The sequence below is a fragment of the Bos indicus x Bos taurus genome, chromosome X, assembly GCF_003369695.1.
Source record: "Bos indicus x Bos taurus breed Angus x Brahman F1 hybrid chromosome X, Bos_hybrid_MaternalHap_v2.0, whole genome shotgun sequence".
Classification (NCBI taxonomy): domain Eukaryota; kingdom Metazoa; phylum Chordata; class Mammalia; order Artiodactyla; family Bovidae; genus Bos; species Bos indicus x Bos taurus.
Window position 1 is genome coordinate 64,017,040 of NC_040105.1, and position 10,476 is coordinate 64,027,515.

A 10,476-nucleotide genomic window follows, 5' to 3' on the forward strand; every position below is an offset into this window, starting at 1 on the left:
TCAGTCGTGTCCAACTCTTTGACCCCATGGACTGCAGCACACCAGGCTTACCTGTCCATCACCAACTCCTGGAATTTACTCAAACTCATGTCCATTGAGTCAATGATGCCATCCAACCATCTCATCTCTTGTCGACCACTTCTCTTGCCTTCAATCTTTCCCAGCATCAGGATCTTTTCCAATGAGTCAGTTCTTCACATCAGGTGGCCAAAGTAGGAGTTTCAGCTTCAGCATCAGTTCTTCCAATGAATATTCAGTACTGATTTCCTTGAGGATGGACTGGTTGGATCTCCTTGCAGTCCAAGGGACTCTCCAGAGTCTTCTCCAACACCACAGTTCAAAAGCATCAATTCTTTGGTGCTCAACTTTCTTTATAGTCCATACTCTCATATCCATATATGACTACTGGAGAAACCATATCTTTGACTAGATGGACTTCTGTTGGCAAAGTAATGTCCGCTTTTTAATACACTGTCTAGGTTGGTCATAGCTTTTCTTCCAAGGAGCAAGCATCTTTTATTTCATGGCTCCAGTCACCATCGGCAGTGATTTTGGAGACCAAGAAAATGAAGTCTGTCACTGTTTCCATTGTTTCCCCATCTATTTGCCATGCAGTGGTGGGACCAGATGTCATGATCTTGGTTTTCCGAATGTTGAATTTTAAGCCAACTTTTTCATTCTTCTCTTTCACTTTCATCAAGAGGCTCTTAGTTCTTCTTTGCTTTCTGCCATAAGGGTGGTATCATCTGCATATTTGAGGTTATTGATATTTCTTCTGGCAGTCTTGATTCCAGCTTGTGCTTCATCCAGCCCAGCATTTCTCATGATGTACTCTGCATATAAATTAAATAAGCAGGGTGACAATATACAGCCTTGATGCACTCCTTTCCCGATTTGGAACCAGTCTGTTGTTCCATGTCCAGTTCTAACTGTTGCTTCCTGATGTGCATACAGATTTCTCAGAAGGCAGGAAAGGTGGTCTGGTATTCCCATCTCTTTCAGAGTGTTCCACAGTTTGTTGTGATCCACACAGTCAAAGGCTTTAGCATAGTCAATAAAGCAGAGGCAGATGGTTCTCTGGAACTCTTTTGTTTTTTCAATGATCCAATGGATGTTGGCAATTTGATCTCTGGTTCCTCTACCTTTTCTAATCCATCTTGAACATCTAGAAGTTCTCGGTTCACATACTGGCTTGGAGAATTTTGAGCATTACCTTGCTACCATGTGATATGAGCACAATTGTGCGGCAGTTTGAGCATTCTTTGGCATTGTCTTTCTTTGGGTTTGGAATGAAAACTAACCTTTTCCAGTCCTGTGACCACTGCTGAGTTTTCAAAATTTGCTGGCATATTGAGTGCAGCACTTTCAGAGCATCATCTTTTAGGATTTGAAATAGCTCAACTGGAATTCCATCACCTCCACTAGCTTTGTTTGTAGTGATGCTTCCTAAGGCCCACTTGCTTCACATTCCAGGATGTCTGGCTCTAGGTGAGTGATCACACCATCATGATTATCTGGGTCATGAAGATCTTTTTTGTATAGTTCTTCTGTGTATTCTTGCCACCTCTTCTTAATATCTTCTACTTCTGTTAGGTCCATACTGTTTCTGGGCTTTATTGTGCCAACCTTTGCATGAAATGTTCCCTTGGTATCTCTAATTTTCTTGAAGAGATCTCTAGTCTTTCCCATTCTATTGTTTCCCTCTATTTCTTTGCACTAATCACTGAGGAAGGCTTCTTATCTCTCCTTACTATTCTTTGAAACTCTGCATTCAAATGGATATATCTTTCCTTTTCTCACTTGCCTTTTGCTTCTCTTCTATTCACAGCTATTTGTAAGGCCTCCTCAGACAGCCATTTTGCCTTTTTGTATTTCTTTTTCTTGGGGATGGTCTTGATCATCACCTCCTGTACAATGTCACCAAACTCTGTCCATAGTTCTTCAGGCACTCTGTCTATCAGATCTAATCCCTTGAATCTATTTGTCACTTCCACTGTATAATCGTAAGGGAATTGATTTAGGTCATACCTGAATGGTCTAGTGGTTTTCCCTACTTTCTTCAAATTAATTCTGAATTTGGCAATAAGGAGTTCATGATCTGAGCCACAGTCAGTTCCCGGTCTTGTTTTTGCTAACTGTATAGCGCTTCTCCATCTTTGGTTACAGAGAATATAATCAATCTGATTTCGGTGTTGACCATCTGGTGATGTCCATGTGCAGAGTCTTCTCTTGTGTTGTTGGAAGAGGGTGTTTGCTATGACCAGTTTGTTTTCTTGGCAAAACTCTATTATCCTTTCCCCTGTTTCATTCTGTACTCCAAGGCCAAATTTGCCTGTTACTCCAGGTATTTCTTCACTTCCTACTTTGGCATTATAGTCCCCTATAATGAAAAGGACATCTTTTTTGGGTGTTAGTTCTAGAAGGTCTTGTAGGTCTTCATAAAACCATTCAACTTCAGCTTCTTCAGCATTATTGGTCAGGGCATAGACTTGGATTATTGTAATATTGAATGGTTTGCCTTGGAAATGAACAGAGATCATTCTGTCATTTTTGAGATTACATCTAAGTACTGCATTTTGGACTCTTTCATTGACTATGATGGCTACTCCATTTCTTCTAAGGCATTCTTGCCCACAGTAGTAGATATAATGGTCATCTGAGTTAAATTCACCCATTCCAGTCAATTTTATTTCACTGATTTCTAAAATGTCAATGTTCACTCTTGCCATCTCCTGTTTGACCACTTTCAATTTGCCTTGACTCATGGACCTAACATTCCAGGTTCCTATGCAGTATTGCTCTTTACAGCATCGGACCTTGCTTCATCACCAGTCACATCCACAACTGGGTGCTGTGGCTCCATCTCTTTGCTTTGGCTCCACCTCTTCATTCTTTCTGTATCTATTTATCCACTGATCTCTAGTAGTATATTGGGCACCTACAGACCTGGGGAGTTCATCTTTCAGTGTGATATCTTTTTGCCTTTTCATACTGTTCATGGGGTTCTCAAGGCAAGAATACTGAAGTGGTGCCATTCCCTTCTCCAGTGGACCATGTTTTGTCAGAACTCTCCACCATGACCCGTCCATCTTGGGTGGCCCTACACAGCATGGCTCATAGTTTCAATGAGTTAGACAAGGCTGTGGTCCATGTGATCAGATTGGTTAGTTTTCTGTGACTGTGGTTCAGTCTGTCTGCCCTCTGATGGAGAAGGGTAAGAGGCTTATAGAAGCTTCTTGATGGGAGAGACTGATTGAGAGGGAAACTGGGTCTTATTCTGATGGGAGGGGCCATGCTCAGTAAATCTTTAATTCAATTTTCTGTTGATGGGTGGGGCTGTGTTCCCAACCTGTTATTTCAGTTCAGTTCAGTCGTTCAACTCCCAGTGTTTACTCAAACTCATGTCCATAATGGGTTAAATAACAATTCAGGATAGTAGTATAAGCAATATCAAAAGACAATATAAGTGCCAAATGACTGATCTAGGCAATAATTACTGTAGGAGTGATCAGGAAGGTCACTGTGCAAAAGAGTCAGCAGAGAAGTCCTCAGAAGAAGTGGGACTTAAGCTTGATCTTGGGTGTACATGCTAAGTTACTTCAGTCGTGTCCGACTCTTTGCAACACTATGAACCATAGCCAGCCAGGCTCCTCTGTCCATGGGATTCTCCAGGCAAGAATACTGGAGCGGGTTGCCATTTCCTTCTTCAAGTGATCTTCCTGATCCAGGGATCAAACCCATGTCTCTTAGGTCTCCTGCCCTGAAAGGCAGGTTCTTTACTGCTAGTGCCACCTGGGGCCTTGGACACTGGGTAGGAAAAAGACTGTGGGAAAACAAAGGGAGGGCATTCAAACATGTGGGAAAGGAAGAATAAAAGTGGAGATGTAAGCAAGTGGAGGTCATATTTGGAAAAAAAGAATGAGGAGATCAAAATAGCTGGAGAAGAGAGATTTGTACTGGGGAAGAATGGAAAATAAGACTGAAAAAGGCATTCTTGAATTTCTTCTTCTTCTGTGTGTGTTTTTGAAAAAGCACAATCTTTATTCAGTGGCCAAAGAATGGAAAGATGGTAACTAAGTTCACAGATCACCTTCTCACATGCCTGGCAAGAGGGATTTAATTTTTGAGAGTAAAAACAAAGAGAGGAGAAGTGAAGCTAATGATGAGGAGGCATATGCAATAGCACTCTTGAATTTCTGACAAAAGAATTTCAACCTGCCTTGTAGGCAATGGGGAACCATGAAAGAGTTTTGAGCGAGAGAGTGAAACTGTGAAAGCAGCTTTGGGGCCAATTAATCTGGCAATATGCACTGAGTATATCATGCGAGGAGAGATTAGAGGTAAGGAAGACCAGTTGGGAGACAGTGACAGTCAGGGAGAAAGTGACAAGAGCCAGTATTAGAATGGCAGTGTGTGTGCTCAGTCACGTCACAAAGCTCAGACTCTTTGTGACCCCGTGGACTGTAGCCCACCAGGCTCCTCTGTCCATGGAAATTTCCAAACAAGAATACTGGAATGGGATGCCATTTCCTACTCCAGGGGATCTTCTCGACCAAGGGATCGAACAAGCATCTCTTCATCTCCTGCATTGGCAGGTAGATTCTTTACCACCGCACTCACTTGGGAAGCCCCAGAATGGTAGCACTGGAACCATAAAGTCACCTAAGCTTGAAAACATTCAGGCAACTCTGACTCTTTGTCCTCCCTATTTCATGAGATTTAGACATCTCTTCCCTCATCATGTCAATTACAATTGGCCTTTTTTATAGAATGGTAGCACTGGAACTATAAAGGAAACAGGGAGGGCAAAGAGTCAAAGTTACCTGAGTATTCTCAAGCCTAGGTGACTTGAGAAAAGAAGATGCCACAAACACAAATGAGCAAGACAAGTAGGGAAACTGGTTTAGGGAGTTTAGTTTTTGACAATTTGGGTTGGAAGTAACAATGGAAGATCCAAGTGAAATTGTCCAGTGGGCAGCTGAAGACATAAAGGTGGAGCTTGGGAGAAAGGTCAGACCTGGAACTGAGTTGGCCTGGTGTAATGGAAGGAGCTCTGGGATTCTGGGGCCCTGGGGCCTAGTCTCTGCTCTGCCCCTAACTTACTAAGTCATGAGCAAGTCATATCTCAGGACCCGTTTCCTCCTTTGTAAAATGAAGCAGTGCCCAGGCCCTAGAAGATTTCCAAGGTACTCTCAAGGACTCTGAATCAACTGAATTGTATTCACATGCATATGTGCTCTCTCCAAGAGAAAAATCACAGCTCAGATGAGGGGAGGGGATTAAATAATCCCCAAATGCTCTGACTATGACAGATTTTGGAACTCTGTTCACTTAGGGAATAAAAAAGAAAGAGCAGCAAGCAAACAGAAGAAGTAGTAAGAGTGAGAAAAGTAGGAAGAGAGAATTTTTTTTAACAGTTTTATTGAGATGTAGTTTATTTACTATAGAATTCACCATTTCTAAGTATACAATTCAATAATTTGTATTATATTCACAAGGTTGCAAATTACCAGAGAGAAATTTTAAAGCAAGGAGATAAAATAAGGAACTAAAGTTAAAAGTATTACAATAAATGGAAGAAATAGTTACATCAAATATGACAAAGGGTTAACATGTATGTCAAATAAAGAATACATTTAGATAGAAAAGAATACCACTAAGATACCAATTCAAGAAGGATATGAACAGACAATTCACCCAAGAGAAAATGCAAATAGTGAACATGTGGAAAGTGTTCAATCCCATGAGTAATCAAAGAAATGAAATAAGTTAAATGTTTAAGCCATCCAAAAAGATTTCTTATAAAGTCTAATGCCAGGGCTGCAAGGGAACTGAACACTCATGTGTCATTGTGATGTTGAAAATTTGTGCTGTCCTTTGGGAAATCAAGCTCTATGAAACCACTCATGCTCTTTGATCTGGTAATCCCACCCCTGGGAACTTGTCCTAGGAAGAGAATTACAAAGAAGGAAAAACCTATATGCATTAAAACATTCAAAGCACAGAAAAACTGGGAGTTCCCTAAATGACCAATAATAGGAGAATAGTCAAATAAAATATGATCTACTGATGGATGGAATTTTATGTCATCATTGAAATGAATATGAAAGACTGTAACACAAGGAGAGTACTTGCAATAAAAAAATTTTTTTAAGAATTTTAAAATATATGTACACTGATTGCATTTAAACATATACATATATATATATATACATATATATATACACACACACATATATGTATTATATAAACTAGAGAAGCATGGAACATGGAAAAATGAAAAGAATTGTCTAGGGTTGTGAAGTAGAGGTGAATATTTTCTTTCAAATTTTTATTTAATATTGTCATGCTGTTGCTGTTTAGTTGCTGAATCTTGTCTGACTCTTTTGCAGCCTCATGGACTGTAGACAGCCAGGCTCCTCTGTCCATGGGATTTTCCAGGCAAGAATACTGGAGTGGGTGGCCATTTCCTCCTCCAGGGGATCTTCATGATTCAGGAATCAGTGGAATTTTTTAATGTGGCTTTTACAAAAAAAGTTTTAAAGTAGGTATGCAATAGGGTTAAGCAAAGCAGAAAAGTCAAAGGGGATGAAGGCAGAGAAAAGACCCCTAAAGGTTTTCCTTATGAGGCAATTTGTGTTCTAGGTACAGAAAAGTATAGGAAGGAAACCAGATCCAGAGAGTTAGGGGATGACTTTGTGGTGAGGAAATGGGATTCATGGTACTGTTTCCAGAAATTTGACAGTGAAATGAATAAGATGAATAGAATTTTTTTAAAGACAAAATGAAATCTGTTACAGAAGAGACTGAAAGTGATGAAGAAGGACAAACAAAGGAAAAGGAAAGTGGGCCTTGATATCTAGAGAGGAAGAGGGAGCCCTTAAAAGAATGCAAAAGGGGACTCAGGGACATTGGAGTCTTGTTTTTCTGCAGACCAGCCCTAACCTTACTCTCTACAGAGACCCCATAGAAGCCAGGAGACAAGTAAGGGATCAGAGTCAGGTCAGCAAGGGCAGGGAAAAAGGAAAGGAAGGCTGGAGATTCAGGAGACCAAAGGGCTGGAAGGCGATTTACAGCAGATGCCTGGAAGGGTAAGCCTACCCTTCTCACAGAGGCCTGCCCAGAAATTCTTCCCATGGCTTGAGGGTTAGCTCCCCAAGTTTCACATCCCACCTCCACTCCTAGAAGCCTGTAAGCACAAAGATGGTGCTAGAGAGGAGTGACTGGATGGCAAAATCTGAGGGAAGTTGTCCTAGCCCCTGTGCCTTGCCCTGTCCTCGAAAGTCCTAAAGTCTGATCTGAAAGAGCTGGTGACAGATTTATCATTTATCTAGGACAGGAGCTAGAGAAAGGGGAGTGACCAGCGAAGAGCCATCTGTGGGCCTCAGTCCCTGTCACCACCCCGATCTCTGCACAAACCTGCTCCACCCTTTGGTGCTGGAATTTATGCCATAGACGAGAGCTCCTCCCTCCTGTTCTGAGCCATCCACTCTGCCCTTCATTAAGTACAGGAGAGCTGTCAAATATGTTCTCAGCAAACATCATAAAGAAGGGCCAATCCCATTCCTGTTCCAAAGGCCATTATCAGCCTGGGTCCTGCCCCTGAAGCTTCTCAAGGTCCCCATCCCATGAGAAGACTTCCCACCCCATGAGAGGGCTCCCTCTCTACGTCGTGGCTACATAACACTCAACAGAGCCATGTCTCCAGCTGCATGTGAGGACCCTGGAAGGTAGGCTGTCTGGACTGTGCCCTAGGTCAGTGCCTGGGTAAGCAGGACAATCCTGTCTTCCAGGGGAAACCAGGGAGTGGGTGTGGGTGCTATACATGTCACATCCCAGGCACCTGTGATATGCTGAGGCCCCCACTTCTTGATTCTGGCTATCACCGTCAAATAAGTCAGCCCAATCCTGAGATCACCCCAGCTTCTCCACCTCTCCAGTTAAATGCTCTGGTCTGGCTGAAGGAATGCATGCTGTACAAGGAAACAGGGGGAGAGGCCAGAAGTAATGTAGGACTGAGAAACAGGACCAGTAGCCCCAGGAAGGGGACAGAAATAAGAGAAAGGAGTTGAGGAAAAAGAGTGGCTTCTATTGTTTTGGGCTAAAAAGGAGAGGGCAACTGAAGGGTTTAGGAGTGACAGGGTCACATGCGATTTCTCTGGCTCCTCCTAAACCTTAAGATGAGGGCCTCTTTCCAGAGCCCAGAGAAGAGGAGAAAGCAGCCAGATCTGGTGTCACTATTAGATTCCCTCCCCTCTGCTCTGCACTCACCTCCTTTCTCTCACTTCCCAGCTTCCAATGTTACAAACTATCTGCCCAAGGGGTGGGGCAGCCGCTGTCCTGGGGGGCAGCTGTCCACCTGCATCTGCTGTCTTCAGGCAGGGACACCAGCACCAGAGAGGAGGAAGCCCTGGGAGGCCGGGACCTGCTACCCCTGCAGAGTTGCTGGAGCTGACGTCGGTACTTTTCCCCAGTGAGCAAATAGAGCACAGGATCCAGGCAGCTATTGGCGCTGGCCAGAGGCCGAGTCACTTTGTAGACCAAGTTGACGATGTTCAGCACCCTGCAGTCAGCTTCCAACAGCCTTGCCATGTAATAAATTGTGCGGGTGATGTGGAAAGGCACAAAGCAGACAGCAAAGACAGTCAACACCACAGCGATGGTACGCAGAGAGCGCAGACGGGAAGATGACTGGGTGGCCCCTGGCAAGGGCCGATACAGGCGCTGGGCCATGAGTCCATAGCAGACAAGAGTGACCAGGCAGGGAACACCAAAGAGCAGCCCCATGATTGCCGAACTGAAGTGCACATAATGGTCAAATTCCTCAGGCCGAGTGGTGTCGTGGCACAAGATGGTGTCGCCCTTGGGGCTGGTGGTGACGAAGAACAGGTTGGGCACGAGACAGCCAGCTACGACCAACCAAACTGCCAGGCAGAGAAGGCCAGCAAGGCGTGGGCAGCCCCAGCGCAGCGCCCGCAGTGGGTGGCAGATGCCCAGGTAGCGGTGCACACTAATGCAGGTGAGGAAAAGAATACTGCAGTAGAGGTTCCAATAGAAGAGAAAGCGGATGAACTTGCAGAGCCCAGTGCCAAAGGGCCAGTGGTTGCGGGCTGCATAATAGTAGACAAGAGTGGGCAGTGATAGGACATACAAAGTATCTGACAGGGCTAAGTGGAACATGTAGGTGGCTGTTGCATCCCACGGTCTGAGGCGAAAGAGGAAGAGCCAGATGGTCAGGGTATTGAGGCCTAGGCCCAGCAGGAAGACAACTGCATAGGTCACGGGCAGCAGGATGAACTTGAACTCCTCGTTAAACTGGCAGTCCAGTTCCATCTCACTGTTGTCAGGATCTGAGTGGGTGCCTAAGGTTGTGAACAGCAAGGACTCTGTACCAGCCATGGTGCCCCTAGAGGCAGAAAGGGCAGAGTGAGGGTAGCTGGATTTCCCTGGCCACCTAGCCCTAACCTGGGGAAAGAAAGCAGAGAATGGGGAGGGCAATGGTTGAGGCACAAGTAGGGGTTGAGAGGATGCATCTGGAGGTAACCTAGGCCAGCCTGGCTTCTTCCAGAGGTCCCTTGGTCCAGCCCAGGGAGTAGTAGGTAGCAGGCAGCAGTGCGGCTCAGGAGGGCAGTCAGTGGATTTGGGTTGTTCTTCTGCAGCTAACTCTGTCCTTCAGGGCTTAGCTAGCTGAAGGGAATTGGGGTCTACCAGGACCACTGTGGGAAGATACCCAGACCCAAATTTTCTCCCAGCTCACCAGAAGAGCGACATCACTGTGAAGAGGGCATCTCTCCACACAGTGACTTCTCTCCCCTGGTCCCAGTGTCTCTGTACTAAGTGATCTCTGACGCCTTCCCCCAGCCTGGGCCAGCCCAGAGCCCCATTGCCACCCTTACCGAAGAAACTTGGCATGCATCCTACCTGGTCCCCTTGAGGCTGAGCCCAGCTGACTCTGTCACCCTTCCCCTTGGCAGCCAGAGGGCATAACCAAGGAGGCGGGATTGGGGGTGGGGTTCCTCCCGTCCTGGGAAATCATTAGCGATAGCAAGGCCCATCAAGATTGGGAAACTGGGGCCCAGCGAGATTACTATTTAACAGCTTCTAAATGACAGTAGGAGACAGTACACAAGGAAACGTCCAAGTTGACAGATGAAGAGCCAGGCCACTGGAGATAACCAAACCTGAAGGATGATCATAGAAATCTGTATGAGCAGAAAAATGGGAAATGAAGTTTTAGAAAATCTAAACTACTGATATAAATCTTAACTCCGTGTGCATCTAATTATAAGAAATGTATATATAGCACTAACTACACACAAGGCACTGTTCTAAATGCTTTATACTTATTAAGGGCTTCACAGGCTCTCTGAAGTAGGTATCATGATTATCCCTACTTTACTGATGAGAAAACTAAGGCACAGAGAGTTGAAGTATTTAATTAGTCAAGATTTGAACCCAGGCAGGCTGGCTTTTAAA

The 10,476-nt window shown here is 44.5% G+C and overlaps 1 protein-coding gene across 1 annotated transcript; it reads right to left on the reverse strand.

The window, feature by feature from the left end:
- Positions 1–8,301: 8,301 nt before the first annotated feature.
- P2RY4 (pyrimidinergic receptor P2Y4) lies at positions 8,302–9,399 on the reverse strand. The gene has a single exon (XM_027534360.1). The coding sequence runs from the start codon at positions 9,397–9,399 to the stop codon at positions 8,302–8,304; it is 1,098 nt and encodes a 365-aa protein (XP_027390161.1).
- Positions 9,400–10,476: the final 1,077 nt, after the last annotated feature.